Source organism: Uranotaenia lowii, chromosome 3 (assembly GCF_029784155.1).
Source record: "Uranotaenia lowii strain MFRU-FL chromosome 3, ASM2978415v1, whole genome shotgun sequence".
Lineage (NCBI taxonomy): Eukaryota > Metazoa > Arthropoda > Insecta > Diptera > Culicidae > Uranotaenia > Uranotaenia lowii.
The window spans coordinates 202089557-202111846 of NC_073693.1; the positions used below are offsets into that span (position 1 = coordinate 202089557).

At 35.6% G+C, this 22290-nt stretch overlaps 1 protein-coding gene across 3 annotated transcripts in view; it reads left to right on the forward strand.

The window, feature by feature from the left end:
* Positions 1–750: 750 nt before the first annotated feature.
* The window catches only part of LOC129755331 (amyloid-beta-like protein), a 427746-nt gene continuing 406206 nt past the window's right edge, over positions 751–22290 (forward strand). For all 3 annotated transcript variants that reach the window (XM_055751765.1, XM_055751766.1, XM_055751767.1), the window contains exons 1-2: positions 751–886; positions 1863–2135. In XM_055751765.1, coding sequence (XP_055607740.1) covers positions 2067–2135 — 69 coding nt within the window. In that variant the 5' untranslated portion in view covers positions 751–886; positions 1863–2066. The remainder of the gene's footprint in view (positions 887–1862; positions 2136–22290) is intronic.

A 22290-nucleotide genomic window follows, 5' to 3' on the forward strand; every position in this document is an offset into this window, starting at 1 on the left:
AAAATTTATAAAATTCGTTTCAGGCTCAAAGAGCCTTCCGTGGTCCAATCACCGAAATCCCTTTTTGATAGGCATAGGATCAATTTTGACTTGCAACTTAAAAGATTATCATAAGTTGGCTAATTTGGGCACTCTAGTGTCCATTAACTAACATTTGATCAATCGAAGGCCTTTGAAATCATCATTTATTTTTCCTTTCCTTTGCAATTAAATATTAAAAAGATTGAAAAACACATTCATACGCATTTAAAATAAAGTTTCTCCTAGCATTGGTTTTTAAAAATAATATTCGTGACGTGATCGCACAAAAAAACGAACAAAATCAATGTGCGCAATGTTGCAAATCTTGTCTGCTTATATGGGCCACTGTGTTCAACTAATTAAAAATTTCCTATTTTTTATATGTTACGAGGTAACAGCTTTTCGAGAAAAGTTGTCATCTGTCTAGTTTTCAACTAAGATTGAATTAAATTCAAATATTATAAACAAAGTTTTCAACCAATAAGGAGCCATAAAAGAACCCTATTAAACACAACCACCCAATCGGGCGCAACACTTCGCTCCGCATTCTGGTGGCGCCGGGAGAATTTCTCCCTTCATTCACACAGATCAATGGCTTCCTTCGTTCAAAGTCTGTAGCCCATATCCGCCGCCAGTCAGCTTGCTTGCTCGCGTGCCAGGAGGACTCCCCGGAATTCTCTCGAACCGAAGCCGATTCTAACCCACAACTAAAGTCGGTTTTCCCTAACTAAAGTTCTGTCCCCGATACTCGGTTTGTGCCACCATTTGCATTTCTTCTAGGGAGCAAGGCAAGGACACCGTTTGGAAGTCCTTCCGCTCATCAGTTTCGAACTCGTGTTGTACGGTGAAACATCTCTTCATTCCGGTGAATACGCTTTGGCTAGTGGGCTCCTCGGTGGATATCAGGTTTTCTTTTGCCTCTTTCCGCACGCCTTCCTCCTTCGCATTGGTTGCGGATTGTTCTGCTGTTAAGTGTAGTGTGGTGTGGTGTCCCTCCTTGACTTGACTGTGGTTGCCTTCGACTTTGGGTGCTCTGCCCTGTGCCGTGTTTCATTGTCATTGAGTGTGGGTGGGGTGTACTTTTTTTTTCTTTTCGTTTTCCCCCCCTAGCTGGGGTGTGGAGGTCGAGGAATAAAGAAACCGTATCTCTTTGCTGTGTGTGGTGAATCATATCTTGATTGGAAGGCGTTTGGTGGGCTAAAGCAGGATTAAATATATCTAGGGGACGGCAATTTTTTTAGGGGCTGATGTTGTTGTAGTTGGAAGACGATTAGCAGAAGATAGCTGAACACACTACTGCTGTTGGGAGAAAGTGGGAACTAGTGCTCGCGGATATCGCTGGGAATTTCGATACAACGGAGCCAGAAGGTGTTTCCGGTGACCCGGCGCAGAATTGTGTTTGCAAGTTTGTGTGAATACGTCAAAGGAACGGATCCCCACGTTTGTCAGATTGCAGTGGCTGATTATTGACGACGAAGTGTAATACCATCAGAAACAAAAACTGAATCTTTTTGCCGTCGACATTTTGCGTTTTTTTTCGGTGGCTGGTGGGTTGATTGTTGAGAAAATTGGATTGCGGTGTATGGCGACGAAATTCTGGGAGCAGCGAGTGTAAAAGTAAACCATTCCCCAAGGATACAAGAATTGTAAACGTATCGAGATAAAATCGATTTGTAATGTGATTACTAGTTTCCATTCTTTCGCCTCTGCAGTAATACTGTTAGTGTGTATATGAAGATGTCCGTGCAGTTGTTGAATCGATTCGATTGTGTAAATTCTGTTTTAACCTTCTAATTCCTTTCTCTTCCTTCGTTCGGGTCTACCAAACAAATTTATCCTAGAGAGTGCGCTGGTATTTCGCGAGACGGTGTAAAGTGGAAGAAAATTGAAACAAGGAAAACAGAGTGGCGAGAAAATCGATTTCACGGATCAAAAAATTCGAATATAAAGCTATTGTGTAGCTCAATTGTGTGTAGTGACTAGAAATTTGGTGATTGTTTGAACAAACGGATACGCTGGAGTTCCCTCAGTGGAAGAACGTCAAAATGCATTTCCGGTGGCCAGCAGCGTTGCTAGTGCTAGCAGTGGCGTGGAGTACGACGTCCCATGTTCAGGCAAGGATCTAACTTTTACATCATTCTCATCTGTATTCGCAATAGATATTTCACAACCGACCCATTTAGACTAGAAAAAATCACAATCTGAAAATTCATTTACAAAACGACCACTTGACATTTCGTAACGGCGTGATGGCAATCAGAATTTCCAGTCACGAAACGACAGTTCGACATTGTGAGCTTGCTCGTGTCTATTCTCCAACGCAAAACAATACACAAACGCTTTCATATTGGAGTGTTGGAGAAGTGCGAGGATTATTGATCCAATTTTCCGCTACCGAGCCTTTTGCTCCTGGGCGGTGGAAAGAAACGTCAAAATGTCATTCGGTCCACACTCTGACTGTGAAGAGTTGTGGGGAAACCAATTTTCCAACCCCGTCCCGTCCTCATTCGCTGGGGGAAAACCTTTCCAGAAGGAAATTACTGGACCGGACTGTGTGAATGGGTGAAGGCGAAACGCTAAAAAAAGGATTCAGATAGAAGTGGCGAATGACTCTTTACTTATTGTTGTTGTTGTTGAATGGGATATTTCAGGTCAGGTTACATACGACGAAGACGACTTCAAAGGTTGGCGGCCCTCTCGAAAGCTTTAGGGTTTCTGGTTATGACCATAATATAACAACAACACCCTGGAGCTAGTCAAACTCATTTCACCCTCGTTCGATCATTTCGGGGTTCGTTCTTACGTTTTGGTGATATTTCAAGTTAATCCTTTCTTTTGGGTTAGCGACAGGAAAAAGGTGACTGAAAATATTAAAACAAAAATCCTAAAAAACACTTAACTTTTCTATCTGCTTTAAATTTCAACCAATAATTCTAAGAAAATAGTCCACCATCCACCACCATTCTTCTTCTTCTTCTTATTTTATTCGCCGATGCTATTTTCTAGCATGACTCGGAACTACAATCTTGTATGCTCCGTAAAGATATTTCCATTCTTTTATACTCCGTATAGTCAACAATTTTGTGTTTCATTATGTTACATTTTGTGTGTGAGTTCATTTCGTCCGTGGATACACAAAATTTCCTTAACCTAGTTGGAGACGGTGAGATTCGATCCTCAGTCGTCTGATTTCAAGTGAAACACGCTAGCCATTAGGCTTAACGATAGCCCCTCACCATCTTAAAAACTTGAACAAATCTTTAGGTGATTAATTTGCAAATCAAAATCAACTCGATAGCAAAAAAGAATAGTAGGTAATATATCAATAACAAAAATTATTTACAGCCATGTTATTTAACTTTTGGTCTTTTATTGTAGTTCTTAAAGCAGTCAAGAAACAAAAAAATAAAACTATCTAAACCGTTAAAAATGGAAGATTTTCAAGGTACATCTTCAAAAAATATATAAAATCGAGGAATAAAAAAATAAGTATTATTTTTTAATTTGGGTAAAACGGCACTCTTTCATCACAAGCTTTGCGTTAGATTATGCATTTTGCGGAGCTTAACCAAACTGAATCATGAATTGCTTTAATGCCTAACTCCGTAGCCAATACAATCAACGAAATTTAAAAACCAAACTAGATTTCTAGCTAAATATGAAAGCAAAATACTTCTGAAATGAACTGTAAAGTACTTTATCTTCCGTTTTATATTATTTTCTACGATTATTTTTTATTTAGGGGAGATAAGTGCATAACGGGCACCCAAGGCGAACAGGGCCCTCTTTTCTAAGAAAAAACAAATTTTCTCAAATAAATTTTACGAGAAGCAGTTTCTTAGTTCCTACAGTAGTATTTTTTCAGCAAAAAAAATCTCCATTTCATAAAGGCCTTCGACAAAGTTATTCAGCAGAAAATTTCCTTAAGAGAATTTATAAACCGGTACAAACACCATAATCAGACTTGGTTCCACAGAAGAAACAAAAAATATGATGATTTTTCAGTACGAAATATTTAATTTTCCCATACAAATCTAAAACTTCAAATTTAGTCTTGTAAACGTTACTTAAAAATTCTACAAAAAATCATGGATGAGTTTTGAACTAAAACAAAGCTTTCTAGACACAAGGGTATGAGAAATTCAAAATTGACTCCAAACCGACTTAGTCAATTGGATCATGTGTTCATCAAAAGCGTTATTTTTTATTGCTAATTTTCCAAATTATGTTGAAAAAATTCAATGAATTCCACTGAAAGACCTGCACAGATTGAAAAACTACTATTGGCAAATGTTGTTGAAAGCCCTGGTTGTTTGAAGAAGGAAATTTCAAATTCATTGGATGAAAATTAGGATTGAAAAACCGGGTTCACACATAAACAATTCCAGATTCGGTAAATTTCTTTTCGTAAAATATTCATTATCAAACTTTTATTCAAACAATTATGCTGCTTGCACCAATTTTTTTGAAATTTTGATTGTGGAAAACTCCTTGCATTCAAACATTTGAATCAGTAATAAATGGTTTTGATAATTAAAAAAAAATGGAAAAAAATAAAAAATTACCTTTGGATAAATCCTAGAAATATATGCTTCCATCATTTCATTTAATATTTGTTTATCTCTAATGAAAGTATACACCATTCAAAAAACTTCAACAATTTTTTGGAGTTTGCTTCAAATTGAACAAAAAAAACAGGACTAAATGCTCAATAGAAACATACAAAAGTAGAAAAAAAAACATTTTGCTGAGTTTCTTCCATAGGCTTATTCTGAAAAACTTCCTCCAAAACATACAACAACAAAAAAAAACAACTCTACCATAAATAATATTTAAAAACTTTTTTAAGGTAAAACTTAAAAATCATGGACAAAATTAGTTGTTATTAAATTTGCAACTTCCGGCAAATAACAAAGTAGACTGCCTTAGCTTTGGATTCTTGACAAGAAACTCCCGGAAATAAAAAATTCCCGAATAATGGAAAAAAGAAAAAAAAATCTCGAACCCAATCAATATAGCTAAATTACTTAAAAAATTACACAATCTAAATTTAAGATAAAACGTATCAGATTTAACAAGGAAAATGATTGTTCTACCCTGATATAGAGCTTACCCTAGCTGATTAAAACATTGAATTTGATAAAAAAAATTGTTTTTGTTCGAAAACTTAGTGTAAAAGTGGAAAACGACAAAGAATCTGTAATACCAAACAATTCTAACAAAAAAAAAAACGCTACGAGAAGAATTGGTTGGTTCTATTTTGCAAGACGTTTCATCAATTAGAACTTTCGTTTCGCAAACTGTTGACGGTAGCAAAATAATCAGCAAAGAATTTACACTTTATGGAACAAATGCATGCTTTATTATGCTCCACCCAAGCAAATTGTTTATTGGTCATGTATTTTTTATTTATATTAGGGGAGAGTGAAATATCGTGGGCCATGGGGAAAAATGGGTCACTCTTAATATCTCGGATCTGTGTTGAGATAAAAATCTCAATCCAGGTGTCATAGTCGTCGCTTTGCGTAAGCATATTGTTCTATATGTTGTTTACTTGTGTGCGCATCATGTACTTCTTTTTTAAAACTAGTTAACAAAATTTACCTAACATGATTAAACAAGCATTTGCAAATTGCATCGGTGGGAAACCTAAAGTTTATAACAAAAATATGCTCATATGCTCATGACCTTAGTTTTGTCTAGCTCTGTCATTGGAAGAGGAATTTTTCATGAACAATCAATAAGCCACTCAAACGCAACCAATTTGATAGATTGTTGGAAATCCTGGGCCACATGAAGTGGGGCGTCTTTGGCCGCCTATATTTTGATGTTTTTAGACACATTCATAGCTGAACATTAAATTTTCTTATCTGTAAAGTTTTTTTAAGCCCAATTTTTTTAAACAGCCAGAACTCGGGAAAATAATTTATTAAAACCTAATACAAAATTGCCTAATGCTACGTTAGAAATGTAGAAAACCATTCCATAATTTTTTTTTATTCTTTATAATAAAGCGAAGAAAAAAGTGGCCAATGATTCCCCACTCTCTCCTACTCAAATAAATTTAGTTGCTTTAAAAACATGATTTTGAAAAATCAAATTCGAAGGCACAGAATATAACTGTGTTGCAAATAGGCGGATACACGGAAAAAAATTGCGTTGCTATTCCAAAGACGTTGTCATGTTAATTTTACCATTTCTGCGTTATAGTATTTTCAACCACGCAAATTATAACATCAATTTGGTAAAAGTACACATGAAACATTATTGAAATTACTATGTACTTGGTAATTTTCGATAACTGTCAACGTTTGTTGTCGAAAATACTATGGTCATGATGATTTCATCATAATTTCTAAAACAACTAGCGTCCGCATAGTAATTTAGACATTGTGGCACCAATTCATGTCAACAAAATACTACGCACATGGCACTTTTGAGAACAAAACATATTTGACTCAAAAACATCAGTGCGTATGATAATTTTACTATGAAAAACATTCTTGTTGTTTATACTTATTCAGGATCATTAATCATCAACCCGCAAGTAAACAAACAAATTTTGAGCTGCTTTCAAGTTTCATAACTTTGAAAAAATCTTTCCAGAGCATCGGAAGAACACACTAACATTGACCGACGTGTGTCGGAAGTGTGAATTTCAATGTTTTACATGAAGTCATAATGGATGCATGCAAATAAACAAACAAACATGCATAGTAATTTTACTATTCAAATCAAGCTCCTCGTGCATACTAATCTTTATCATAACATATACTAGTTTTATCATGAAACATATCAATTTTACTAGGCACGAAGTAAAACCATGCATCATTTCATTGGCAATTTTACTAAAACGCAGCCGAATTTACTATGCGCAGCCAAATTGAGCACATGGTAAAATAGCTATGCGTAAGGTATTATAAACAACAAAACATATTTGACTCAAAAATATGGTTGCCTGTTGTTCATTTAAACCACGGATTTAGTAGTTTTACTATGCTTTTTTTTGTGTGTAGCAGCCGAACACACTCGAAAGCAGCCCAAGACCGAAAACACACTAATACTTACAGACACTTTGACTAGAAAGAAAGTCAAAATGAACTAACCGGAATTAAAAAAAAATGAAAAACAGATTTTATGGGCTAAATTTAGAATTGGATTTTTAAAATAAAATCATAGTTTAGATTTTCCTCTATCGATGTGTCAGAAAATATTGTCTTCCTCTGCTAGATGATACCTTATTGGAAGTTTTTTTTTTAAATTCACCTCAAAATGGAAAATACCGAAATTTACGACACAGTGGTATTTAAGGCAAAAAAATATATGCTTGCCATGGTCAATCACAGCATTTAAAACAAATTGGTAATATTTTTTAGGCTTAAAATGTTTAAGATTCTTCAAACCACGAGTGGCACGTATAAACCACATGGGGTGTTACATGTACTTTCCCCTAGTGATATGGAAATTCACGAGAATTAATGAGTAACCTGAAGTCATATATCAATAGTAAAAACTCTTTCTCAATTATTTAAAAAAAAATTCCGATGTTTTGAACATTTTAAATTCCTAGTGTAATATAAAGTAATATTTTTTGGGATTTATAATTGCTAATGGAGTTTTTGAGGTATTAAAATAGTTTGAAATGATTGTCAATACCGTCAAACGGGGCATCTGTGCATGATGGGGTTATATGCAACATTTGTATACCACTGCACTGATATAAGTTTTAATTTCCTGTAACGTAATCGAGTTATCTTTTGATTAATACAAATGATGATGACTTCATTTTTCACGTCTTAAGCTAGTATTTTAAAGTTTTTCATTTTTATTCAAAGTTTAAAAAATTCGTCAATAAAATTACAAATTTTAACATTGTTCAATGTCATAAAAAGCTTTACCCAGTACGACGGACTGGCTTAATAATATCACCTACAAATTTTTTACTGGTTTAATCATCCTATTCCAACCTATTGGTGTTAAAAAAATATTTTTCGAACAATCACCAATTCAATCAATCATCAACAAACAATCTGACATAGATTAACTAAACTTTCTTTAAATTATTCACTAAAAATACTGCTCTGTTTGATTACACACGAATTCAAGTACGTACTAGACATGAACAGTGTGTTAATTTTTTGCACATTTTGGCTACAAAAAAGGGCATTCAAATCCGGTTTTTCGTTGAAAGGTGAGTGTGAGTGAGGGCTGGTATTCAAATGAAAGCAGAAAATTTATGATAAATTTCCAGTGCACCCTGAAAGTTGTGAAAATAATATTCACTCTTGTCAACCCACACTGCGGGGCAAGTGCAAACGCACACTTAAGCCATGTTACAGCAGCCTTTGCAGAAAATTCATCATCAAAATGTTTAATCATTATATTAGAATGGTCAGAAAGGGTATCTAAAGTGTTGTATCTGGAGCGGCTTTTTAAAATTCCGCCATGCCTTGATAAATGAAGATCTTTTGCTTAAACCAACATTTAGCAAAAATGGAGTCCCAAATTTTGCAGTTTGCAGCTAATAAAAATTGATAAAACATACCAAAACATGTATTGACGCATTCACAGACTGACGCATCTGTGAATTAATTTGGAAAAAAATATTACGTATGCATTTGCCTCCATGTATGGGGCAAGTGCAAACTTAAACATTTATTCACATAAGTGCCGTTACTTTTCATCAACATTTTTCAATTTTTCACTTTTAACGGGAATTTGTTGAGAACAATTTTAGTGATGCAACGAACGAAAATTGATAATTTTTGAACATATACATATTTTTCTAGGACATGTGAAAGTTGAACTATGTCGAAATCCGTTTGCACTTGCCCCGGTGTTACCTCAGTAGATTTTTTGTAGTATGTTTAACCTCTAAATGTATGCAGCATCCTTATGTTCGCTAAAAATGTAAAAATGAGTTTCCATAGAACCAAAAATGACTGCAATTGGTGTTTTTTTGCGTAATGGTTATTGTGGCATCAAACATTTATCAAAAACAATAAATTCAATACGTTTTCATTACATTTTCATTAAAAAGTAAGTTTCTTGCAAGTTACTCCTTTTTCTGAGTGAAGTGAGAATAGCATGTTTTTTGTGAAAACCAATGATTTTCTGACTACGTCCATTTGCTGTCCCACTAACTTTAAAACTGTTGATGCATAAGAGTTATGATTATCAGCGGACATGGGTTTTTAGAAGCCATTGAAGTTGAGAAGTGTTGCATATTGCCCCAGTTGACGGTACTCGATTTATGCCAAAAAACATATATTGAAGCCCTCCTTTCTCCTACCGATCTACAACTGCTGGGAAAAGGTAGGGATCCCATTTTTTCGTAATCAAATACCCTATCATATCACCGTCCCACATTACAAGATTCATAGAAATATTTTTCTTATTTAAATACATACCTTCTCGTGTAAAATTTGATTCTATTTGCTTAGTTACTTCTCCAGTTATATCAAAAAAACTTTATTTGAGCCTCCTCCTTACATTCTGTGTACTCCCTGGAAGAAGTGTCGTATTTGGTGTCATTTCTTAGATAAATAAGTTCCTGGTTTATGCAAACCATTTTTTGGGAGCCTCCCTCTTCCCTTACTGTCGAATTCGCCGGTTGAGTCACTTGTATTCTTTCCATAACTTCAATTTCATCACAGTCACCACATAACCGAAAACACATCCGTTTTTATCAATAGCCGCGAATCAACTGACTTTTTTTCCTGTTCACGCACGCTTGAACATTTTCACACAGTCTAAGTATGCACGATAATTCTACGATGCACATTCAAACGTTGTTTTATAACCTGTTTAATACTTTTATTGAACGTGCGTATTTTTTTTTTATTCCAAGGTTAATATTCATTTATTTCCAATCCATTATCTTTATTTCATCTATCCTCTACACTTACTTTATCTTCAATTGAAGGAGAAAGGAGTCTCGAATAAGCATATAGCCTTTTCTCGTAACCAAATACCCTCCCATGCCTAATTTGGTTCCATTTCCTCGATAAGCTCTAAATTTATACGAAAAATTTTAAAGGATAAGTTCTCGAGTAATGTAAAAAATTGTAAGGGAGCATCCTCTCCCCTTAAAATTTACTTACTGTAAGAATAGAGGGTTCTCAATATATCATGGTAGCATTTCTCGCATTCAAATACATTCCCATACCAAATTTGGTTCTATTTAATTGATGTTTTCCAGTTATGCTGAAATTTGTGAAGTGGCCACCTTTCCCGTTTCTATCTCCCTACTGGTAGGAGGGAGGGGCACTAAATATTCATAGAACTAGAATTTCTCGAACCCAAATTCCGTTTCAAGCAAAATTTTGTTCCATTTGCTCGAATAGTGCTCAAGTTATGCAATAAAAAAGCTCCCCTCCTCCCTTCCTAAATCCCCACTGAAAAAAGGGAGTGGTCTGTCATAATCATATGTAGAATCATTTCCTGTATTCCAATACCCTCCCATGCTAAATTTGAGTCCATTCGCGTTATTAGTTCTCGAGTTATGTAACAAATTGTAAGCTAGCCCCTTCCCCCTTTATTTCTTCTCACTGAAAGGAAAAGGTACCAAATTTTCATAGAAACATTCCTCGTACCAAAATATCCTACCATGCCAACAATTATTTAATTTGCTCGATCAGTTCTCGAACTATGCAAACATTTGTCTTTTCTTTGTGAGACCCCCTCCCCCTTCCAGTGGGAGGGAGGGATCTCAAACCATAATCGGAACCTTTTCAGGCTACAAAAGCACCCACCTGCCAATTTTTGAGTAAATCAGTTCATTAGTTTCCGAGTGTATATGGTTGATTTTATGATCGTGCTACGGCTTTAAATACCACTAACAAAAAACTAAAAATTGTATTCGAACTTATAGAACACACTGTAGAAAAGTCAATTGAGATGAATGCGCTATTGACTTTATCATGGAGCTTTAAAAGATTGGTCTCGTGCTTCATAAATGTCTTCATTAACTACCTATAGCATCGCTAAAATTCAAAATTTGCATAAATTGTAAAATAAAATGAGAAAATGATAACCGACAACTTATAATTTCAAGACAGATTTCCAAAAAAATCTCACGTAGTCAGTTGTATGGAAAGGCTTACTATTAAGACTTACCATCTATTTGCACATAATGTTCCTAGTAGGACTTTCCGATAGTTAGATCCCACCCAAAAAGGCTCTTCCTTTTAGCTTGCAGAAATTACGACATTCCCGTCAGATCCTAAACATAACCTAACAATTCTAACCGCTACTGGAGCTGCTTGTTAATGTACTCGATTGACAGACAGCCCAGATGGTTGGAATTCTTCGACCTCTGCATGTATGCGTACCTATTTTTGGGGAGGAAACAAACCGAAAACAACCCCACAAGAAAGAGTGACCCATCATCATCATCATCTGGGAAGCAAACTTTCCCGAGTGGCATGATTTTGTCCAGAGCCTTCGGTTGTAGGTATGGGTAAAGGAAAATGTCCCAACAACAAAGCGCAGGAAAATCGATACCAGTGAACAGTATCTCTCTCTCTCTCTATACCAGCTCCAGTTGGATTTGACGTTTGGGGGGTAAGCTGGCTCCGGTTTGCTATTGGGTTCATGTTGGTGCTGTTACTCAGAAGTTTCACAAATAATTGCATTTATGACTCATGATTCGTAGGTCAGGAGATGTTTCTGACGCATCAAAAGATTGAAGAATCGTATAAACGCAGATTGACAAAAAAAGAAGCTCACCATATTTCAAAAACCATACAAAATAATGTGAAAGAATTTCTAAAATCTACACACTAAATCTTTTCTCCTGAGATCGGAACGATTTCAGCTGAAATTACAGGACAAATCTCGGGACAGATAAAGTGTGCAGGAAACTGTCAGATTCACCTGTAGGCTATAAACAATGAATTCTACTGCCCTTTCCCCTGGTTCTTAATTTTTTACAACCCAAATGCATTGATTCAGAAAAAAGAAACACAATTGGCGTTTGAACAAACTTAATATATTTCAAGCATTTTTGCACATTACATTTTGCACTTTTTAATTTAAACACAGACGAAAATGCTCGTCTGTAAAAATAATGAAAAAAAAAATTCAATATTAAAATACTGGATGACTTGCTTTAAAGTCTCTATAATTCAACAACAAACAAACAAAACTGGATGACTGCGAAGCCCCGTGTATAGCATTCAAATTCTTGCGTTTCTTGTCAAGTTTTCCGGGCAAATACAAACCAAAGTTTCCAAATCGAATTGAAAAAAATCCTGCACGAAAATAAATTAACCTGTAGTAGTAAAATTTTTCCACAAAGTTCTGATTAAGATTCTCCTGATTCCAGTTGCACATAATGTTGCGCCACGCTCCGTAGACGTCTACTTAATTTGCAACAATCTGCTCGACTGAAGACCCGACAAAATAGAATTTCAGAAGTTTGGCGGCTTAAAATCTTATGCACACTGATTTGTTATCTGTTGAAAAAGAGATAACAAGTCAGTGTTTTTTTTTCTAACAGGAAAGCAAGAGAAAGAAAATTTGACATGAAATAGGTAAACCGTGATTCAGGAGAACACTGTTCTGATATCATGGGGATAAATACTTCGAATTCCTGTGCTTTCGTAGATAATTCAACCCACATTACGGGAGAAACGAAGCTTTACGAAATTCAGGATAAATTTCATTCGAATTTCGCTACACTTTTCCTGTGGTTCGGAGAGTCATGGTCCCGAGCGAAAAAATTGCAATTTAAGTATGTAGGGCAGAATTGGGATACTTGATCCCTTTTTCTGATTTCCATAATATCTTTTTGGAAAAATTTTGCCCAAGACCGTCTTTTGCATTTTCTGAACGCGTGTAATTTCAAGTTGCTATACTGCGAAAGTCAAATCGATACATGAACCCGTAGATGAACTAGAAGCGTTTTTGTGGGAATTAAAAAAATGTGATATATTGAAAGATAAAAGAGACTTGATCCTTCATTAAAGGAGACTTGATTCTTTAATCAGGGTGCCCTAAGCTTTTACAAAAATCATGCAAAATCTCAAGATAAAAGTTCCATTGACTTTTATGGCTATATTACTATTCATTTCACAGTTTATAAGTGTCAGACAAAAAGAATTCTTAAAGTTTGTCTATCAATCTATATTCATTGCATACTGAATTTTTATGTAAAAGCACTTTTTTATGCAATTTTTATCAGAAAGTTATTTGATAAATAGTAGTCATGGGATAAATATTAATTATTTCATGCTTAGCAATGATCAACATCCATTCAGAAGAATAATATATCTTTTTCGACTCGAGTGGTCAAGTGAACCCATACATTTTGGAAAACTTTTTCTTAAAATAATTGAGAGTTTACTATTGCTTTGAAAAGCTGGCATTTAGAAGTACATATTACTCTAACGATTGACATTTTGGAATAAATATTTTTATAATTATTTTTTCGTGTGGAAAACATTTTAAAGTGATATAAAAAGATCTTCAATTTCATTTTGATAGGTTTTTCAAACAAAGTGCAATAACTCAAAAAAAATTTTTTTTTCAATTTTTCGAGATGAAACGTTTTTTGTTTTGTTCTATTTGGTAATTTTTTCTAAAACATTAGATCTATGTTAGCCTTTCCAGTTTTGAAATTTAGCTAAGGAATTAAGTATCCTCATTCTACCCTTCTTATACAGAAATGTCTCAAATAACATAGGGTTGCATTCGTTCCACAATTTAGAAAAATATTACCAAAAAGATTTCATTTTGGGTTATGCTAGTGGTAGATTGTTATATAATAACACACTGATTTTGAACGTTAATGGATTCTGGAGAAACGTTCATTTGAATTTTGTGATTTCGAGATCTTCTCAACCTTGAAGCGAAGCTCTTGTGATTTTTCAGTGAAGAAAAAATGTATGCAAGAAAAATGAAACTCTTTTCACAATCCAGAAATTTCAAGCTTAAGAATATTCCTAAAATTCAGTGAATACCTACATTGTACAAACGAATTAAATATGTATAAAAACAAAATTGATTTGTTTGTTGAAATTGTAAGCTGAATTGCCGTATGACATTCAATCGCAAGTAAATATCTTTTTATTAAAAACCGGTTGTAATGCTGATAATTTTCTTATCATTGACTTAATTTTCGTTTCTATCAATGTTGTTTTAACGTCTTTGTGTCATTCGCACTTTTATACTTATGGAAGGGCATTAAAAAGCTTCAACTTTGTTCGATGCCTACTCCTGGATTTTAAAGCGTAGACGTTGATTCGGAAAGCAGATGTTATATCAACTGAACTATGCCTCTATTATCGATTTATAGAATTTTAAACTCAAAAGAGCACCACACTTTTAGAGTAGAAAAATCATACTTACAAAAGTACATATAGTTCTTTTAGAAAAGGGACAGTTACAAATGCGTGCCTCTCAAAAACCATTTGTTTGATCGAAATGCTTTCTATAAAGGAAAGGGAGGTAATTTTATGATAATTCATGAAAAAAATTGATAAAATTTTTTATCGTTTTTTGTAAGAAAAATTTCTACTTTATTCTTAGTATCTCTCATCGACAGGCGCACACTTTTTCAGTCATGGTATTGATTAGTTTTTCCAACTTTTACTTCGTCTAATCTGTATTCTAGGAGGCAGCATCCTCCTCCTTAAATTTCTGTTACTTTTCGATCCAATACTTCTCTTTTAAATGATGCTGAGGGCAATTTCGTGGATGTTATGAAATTAACAACTTGATTATTTTTTAGCCACTTAAAAGCGTTTTTAATAAAATTTCTACTGGTAAAACTAGACAATAACGAAGTAAAACTATCATGAGATTAATATCAAAGTATAATCGTTTAGTATAGATCGTAGGTTACGGAGGATACACACAAGATTACTCCTTTAAGACTTTTAAAAACAGCAAAAACGATAGTTTTTGTTTTAAAAATTGTGGATTTTGAGATTTTTAGGGGGGTCTGGATGATTTAATGTGATTTGTTTTCGGCAAAAGTTCAATCACGAAAAACCATACGAAAATCCAAAAGAAGTTCAAAACATAGAGACGTTTAGAGAAGAAAAAAGTGGACAATAAGCTTCCAATAACCACAGAAATTTCACGCGGAACGATAGATTAATTCCCTGAGGAAAATGCCAACAAGTATCGAAGCGTAGGATCAAACAAAACATCGTTTTAAGAAAATAAAGACTGATAAGCCGGGAACAAATTACATTGTGGTTTTTTTTTCACAGGAGCAGAATCTTGGCAAATCATTATATTTTATGCAAAACAATCAGCAAATACATACTATAATATGCTAGGGATCATACCATGAACAGACATGTTATGGGATTCAAACGCTGGAATTTGTTTGAAATATGGTTTTTATAAGTTTTGTCTTCCATCAGAAATCATCTGTCTCATAGCCTCGGTACCGACTATACAGCTTACGAGCTGTGGAACTAGCAAAAATTTTTTGTTTGAGGTCGGGTTTGCATGATTCATAACGAGGCAACGCCTGCGGGTTATCGAAGAAATTTTTTTTCAACATTTCAGTGTTCTACCCTTAGCTTTTCGCTTATTAAAAATTAAAAATTCTTGTATGAACCTTGACTGCTCTGATGACCCTTAACCGTAATTGCCGATCATGTGCTTTTCTCCAATGCTTGATTTGAACTTCGTGGACATTTTTGACAATGTTTGCATAGTTTTCCACTACTCTTACACAGTAATTCTTTTAATAATCAACGGTTTTGTCAGCTATCAATTGTAAAATGATGGATTTTATATGAACTGTGCCAAGTAATTTGTGTGATGACTAGTAAATGAGGTATCAACAAAAGAAAGTGTCCCATTTCTAAAAGAACTAAGCTTTATGAGACCTAAAGAATATAACAAAAATATGCTCATACGATTATGATCTTAGTTTTGTCATGTTCTTTCCCGTTGAAAAGGTATTTTTGATGAAACATCAATAAGTCACACAAACGCAACTAATATGCCAATCATAGTTTGTGGGGAGTTGTGGGTTTTTAAATCAGTTTTCTCATGCCAAATAAAGAGTTGTGAAAAATATTTTGTCCATTTTTTCCAATGCGATAGAGACGAACGAAAATCTCATATAAAAAATTTTGTCAAAACGTTCGCGAGCCAGGAATTAGTAACTATTCGATCATACACAACTCTCTTTTTTATTTCTTCATCTGATATTGCTGTAAAATAACTAAGTGAATTATGAAATTTCAGTTTAGGGTCAACTCATAAACTTTGCACGTTTCCTTGTCAATTTGGATTTGGTGGCTCACGTTTCCCCACAGTTTTACAAAAAAAAAAATACTTTTTTTTTAATACAGTCAAAACTCGGAAAATTCATGTATTTAAAAAATAAACAAAAATGCTCAATGATACCTTAAAAATCGAGAAAACTTTTCCATTATTTATTTCCTTTTTATCTTTTATAATAAAGAAGTTATGAAGCAAAGAAGAAAAGTGGCCCATGATACCCCACTCTTCCCTAATTGATTTCTACATGAAAAATATTACCAAATCAGAAGAGTTAATAGATCTTAACAATGGATCTCAGAGCTGCATATACCTAGGTATAATTAATTGGTTTTTGGGAGAGTCGGTGCAAATAGAAAAAAAAAATAATTCAAATTCAGCTACCAACAGCTCATTTGCACGAGTGCGACTTTCGAAAGAAACAGTACACTTTATACCATCGGCCCCTTCTTTCCTAAATTCGCATATTTCCACACGAGTAGCAAAGCACAAAAGAGGAGGACGACCCGTGTTGGGAGGAAAAACAAAATTTCATTCACATCCACTACGGAAAATTCGAGCGCACCAACACAACGAAAAGGCGCAAACGCACCAAATCACTCACACCATGGCAGCCCGCGTTATCGTTGCTTTGCGGCGGCGGCTTGGCCAAACTCTAGGAACGGAACCGGAATGTGTGCATGATGAAAATCGACAGCTCGGTCGGATTGTGACACATCGACAGCTGCTGAAAACTGCAATTCCTGACAGGCCGGAATCGCGACTTACTTGGCAGGAAGGAATTTAGAGGCGAGAGTTACGACTAAGCACATGCGGCAGCGGGCGGTGTGAATAGACGTGATTCGCCCTTTTTAATACTCGGCTATGAGTCATAATCTGCGCCCCCCGGCATGCAGAGGGAAGATAAAATGATAATAGCGAAAATAAAACGCGCCGCACACCGGGTTGGAATTTGTTTGGAATGGCTTTTCGTCATATCTCCTCTAGAGCAGGGTCGTTTTCGTTCCGAAGAAGGCGAGAAGAGAAGCGGGTGGGTCGGGTTCCAAAGTGCTAAAACACAGAACCCATTTCCGGTGAGAATTGGGCGGAAACGCGGCAGCACCGAAGCCAACCGCTGAACTGAGAGAGCGGCACAATTTGGCATTATGTAATGCCTGCCTACATCCGAGCCGAGCACCATTACGATGATTACCCCAGGCAGGGGAGGTGAGAATGTTTTTTCCCCGGTTTCCTGGTTGGCGCATTTGACAAAAAAAGTATTGCGGAAATAGGAAAGGATTCAAACCATTACTGGTGCTATTTATGGTTTTGGGGAAAATTTTAGAATTGAATTGATCTTAATTTAAAATGGTTTTGGTTATAGTTGAAGTCGATTGACGTGAAAAAATACAATGCTTAAAGTCTTGACTAAAAATCTGTTTAAAGTTCGAAGCATTGGTTGAAGTTCATTCACAAATAAGTTTACCTCTAGGAAACTATTCGAAATTTGAGCCAGGTTTCGTGCCAAACTTCTTGGTGTTTTATTTTCGGAATCAAAACTCGAAATCGTAGGTTTTGTTGTTTCATTTGGGTTTTCAAGCCTCTCAGGTTTATTCATTTCATATCGAATTGAAAGAATCGAAAGAATCGAAATTTCCTGGAGTGGAGTGTCAATTTGACTATAAATATCTCTTTTCTATATCATATGCTAATGTGCTAATGAAAATACTAGAATCGGTTCGATTTTGCCTTTTTGGTGAGTATTAATGCAGAAATTTTGCGTTAATATACTCAAAATCCAGTGTAAAGTTGAATATAAGAATAAGACAATCTACGAAATTGCAATTTGACAAAACGTTAAAAGAACAGCTTCTTTTGAAAATTTGTCAATAATTATGTGTTTTGCTTTTTGACAATCTAAAGCTGCCAAAATTTTCCAAATTACGTCAACTTGCCAATCCTTTTTTTTAATAATCTGGTGGGACTTAAACGAATTTGACGGTTCATTGATTGAAAAGTACGGTTTTAAACTATTTTTTTCGCATTTCGCAACTTTTAGCTTCTATCTTCAGGTTTATTGGACACTAAGTGAAAATATTTTTGAGCATTCCGTAGCCCTTTGCCGAGTTATGTTGTTTCAGATTTGTTTTTCTTAGACTTTGATATTGCCTGAGACTGAATATTGCCTGAGAAACATATTTGAGTTGCATTAAGAAGTTTCCAAAATTATAAATTGGTCGGGAAAAAGAGAGATATAGCGATTTTAAGCAAGGAGTGTGAAATTGACACTCATTGTCTGACTAGGGAGTTTTTTGTCTGTGCTTTTAGGGTGTACCCATTTAATAAAGTTATGATGCAAAACGAGATATTTCAAGAAAATAAAGAACAAATAAAGTTACAAGCCTCCAAACTTTCAATAGTGTCATATTGACAATCAAGAACGGTTATTTAAAGCCTCTATCAATCAATCAATCAATCAATCAATCAATCAAGAACGGTTTAGGGTTAAGAACTTCTCAATTTTTTTAAAAATAATTATGTCCCAAAAAAAAAACAAACGTCTGGTTTTGAGAAAATTTTATCGGCCAATGCAACCAACTGGAAGCCTGACGTTATATTTAACACAATATACTCAACTGAATGATAGTTTTATAGCACGATTGTTTCAAAGTAACAAAAAAAACCTTATTCCGCACTTTGCACGGTGTATTCCTTGATTATGGATCAGAAAATATTTAAAAATTGTTTTACTTATTTAGTTAAATCATTAAACATTAATTTTTGAAATTTTCTCTAACGAAAGAAACCGAAAATTCGTTCGTAAATATATACTGTTGAAAAAAAAATTTTTTGTTTCTTTCTTAAAATCCACTTTTCTTTGTTTAAAGCAATTTAAAGAAGTATTTTTGTTGTTGCTCCCTAATGAATTCTAATGAATTTTCAAAATTTTAAAAAGGTTGCTTGAAGCTTAGCTTTAATTAAGAATTAATCAAATATTTATGCCTACAAATTTCTTAAATCCTAAAAATATTTAACTGATCATCATTTCATTTGCCTGAAATCTACAAAAGTAAGAGTAAGATATGAATTGTTTGCGGCTCAAATCTGCAATATCTTCTATACTTATTTACTGCCTCGGTTTGAATTTGAAACTGAAGTTTTACTGAAAATCAGCTTTTTGAGTAATGGTTACGTCAACCCGGATTACTAAATATTTACGCTGTTACATTTACTGAACAATGAGTACGAGAAAGTAAATGGTTTTGAAATTTTAAATAGCGTTTTGAAATTGAAATTGAACACAAAATGAACCAAAAACGATAAGCTTTTTGAACTGAGATAGTAAGATACTCAGTAAAAATAACCAAATTGTACTTTCTCCACTTCTTTGAAATTTAGAGAGAAATTATTTTTGCCACATGGCGTAAATAAGTTCTACATACGAACCCGAACTACCCCGAACATACCCGTCGCAATCTGCATTCCACCATACGCCTTTCTCAGTTTTGTAGCTACTGATTCGTTACTCATACCAGGTATGCTGGAGAGTGCTTTCTCGAGCTCCTCTGCAGTGGTAAACTCATCCAAGTCCTTGCCTTCAATAGATGCGACCTGCGATAGCGCTCGGACAGTCGCTTCATCGCCTAAGGTGCTTTCAACAAGCTCCTAGAAGTCGGCGCTCTTTGCCGTCGTGTCTTTTTTAAGCTTGAAAAGCAGATCACCTTTTTGGGTGTGTCTTGTTTTGGTGACGCTCTCACCAACAGCAGATAATTTTGGCTCTGCGCGTAGCTTCCGGAACATGTCCGCATACGTTGTGCCTTCTTTCGCTTCCACGATAAGGGCATCACCGCTGGACATCGCCCGTTGAGGTTTTGGTTTTGGTTTTGGGGGTAGTTCTGGCTTCATGACGGTTTTCTTTTCGTGTTCTCCTTTCTATTACGAACCATTCGCCAGCCTCCTGCACTACATTCTCCGTCTGCATCCTCGTAGTCCGTACCCTTCCTTTTTTCTGGGGGAATCGTTTACGACGGGGGAGTCGCGATCTCTTTTCGCGGTTCTTCTCGGCTTGGACTCCTTCGAAGGTCCTTGAAAAGCAACCAGTTTTGCTTCCTCCAATCCCTTCTCCGCAGTCTCGGCTTTCCGCACCAGCTCCGTTCGTTCCTTGACGGCACTCTGCAGAAGCACCATCAATTTTGGCACCCAGGTCTTGATGTGTGTGTGCACGTTGTTGGTACTTCGCACAAACTCCTGCATCTTGTCGACCATGTCGGCTGCCTCCAAAAGGCCACATTTTTTGATGCCCCTTGGTGCACTTCTTCCTGCGACTGGGATCTGCTCCTCTTGCTGGGAACTACTGAGGTTTTCAGTGGACCCATCTGCGGCCGGTCTTCTCCCCGCTCCCTTGGCAACCTCCCTGCCAATCTCCTTTCCTAGCTCCTTTACTACTTTGCTTAGTAGAGGAGACCTAAGGAGTCCTCTCTTAGCATAAACCTCTGCGTTCTTCTACCTTCTTCTCCTTCGTCCGAGCTAACGTCAGTTGTCTCGACGTTTATCTGTTTTGGATGTTGTTGTTGTTTTGGTTCATGTTTAGTCCCACAAGTAGCTAGGGAAATATACGGTCCACTGCGCCAGTGCTCTGCTTTAGCGCAGCAAGGACTTCATTACTGTGGGGTGCGTCCTGGTGCCCCACAGGCTACCATTTGCGACTGACACATTTTCGACCCGCCAGCCTTCCACCTCATCAGCATGGTCTTTCGCATAGAGGCGTTTTCGCGCCCCCATGAGCTGCACACTTTAGGCAATCTTGGGTCGTTGCATCCAATAAGTTCCAATGAAAAAGTCCGAGTTCATTGCGTGTTACTTCATCCAGTTCGTTTGCGTTGGTCATTAGTAAGGGGAGAATTGCTGAATTTAGTCGCCTCTTACGACATGGGTCAGTGACCCCGGGGTAGTATTCTGATGCCGCTACCCCACAGCAGACATGCGCCATCTATAATGTTTACTTTAAACTATGTTATCCTTTTTAAATCAATGATTTTTTGGATGACGTTTTCTGTTTTCTAACACTTGAACCCAAAAATTACTCAAAATTTTAAATAAAATCGAAGCTATGACAAATTAAGTCGGTTGTCCTCCTTCGGCACAAAAACAACAGAAGCCTTAAACACAAGTTAAAATCTGCTGATCCGCTTGATAATTTTTTCAAGTTTTTTTTTCTTGATTTTTGTTGAGAAATTTTTGTGCTTTGGTAAAATTTGCCCGGATATTGCCCGGACTCTTGGTCAAAAACACTTAAATCAAATGCCCGGATTTGCCCGTTTTTATATAAAATAGCCCGAATTTGTTCGGCCGGGATACGTGTAGAAAAATTCTGGCAACTTAACTCAAGTACTAGGCATACATTTTTAAAATTATTTCTCCTTGTTTATCTCCGGAACATCTAGGCTAAACTTGTCAACGAAAAGTCCCTAGCTGTGAACTGTGCCAGGTGCCCGCTGAAGAATTCGTTTGGCTATCCCTTACGAAATTTTTCAAAATATCTCCCCGCTAACGGTCTATATATTTTTTTCCTACGATTTGATAGGTATTTTGATAATTCTATCAGTGGACAGCTTTTTTACCTCGTAGAAATGAATTAAGGCCTGTTTATGAATCAGCTAGACAAAGCGAATCGGAAAAATATGATTTTTATCACATTATTGATATTTTCGAAATGCTCTAGATAAAAATTCTAACGTTCCTTAACTTCGTAAAATCAATCATCTTTACATTTATTCAAATTTTAGCTTACTATTGGATCCTCAAAGAATCCTTAAACAATTTATCACATGAATTTTGGGCGAAAAGTGGATTTCCAGCTGTTTTTGGGTCTCCTACTGGAACTTTCCTGGATTTTTCTCAATCCTTCCCAAAAAAATATTATCTATGAGCTTCTTTATTGGACGCTAGAGGTGAGATTGTTACCAAATTTCATACACATATTAAAAAGCTTCGTTTTGGTTCAACGTTTACATGATTAATTTTGAACTTTTAGGTTTG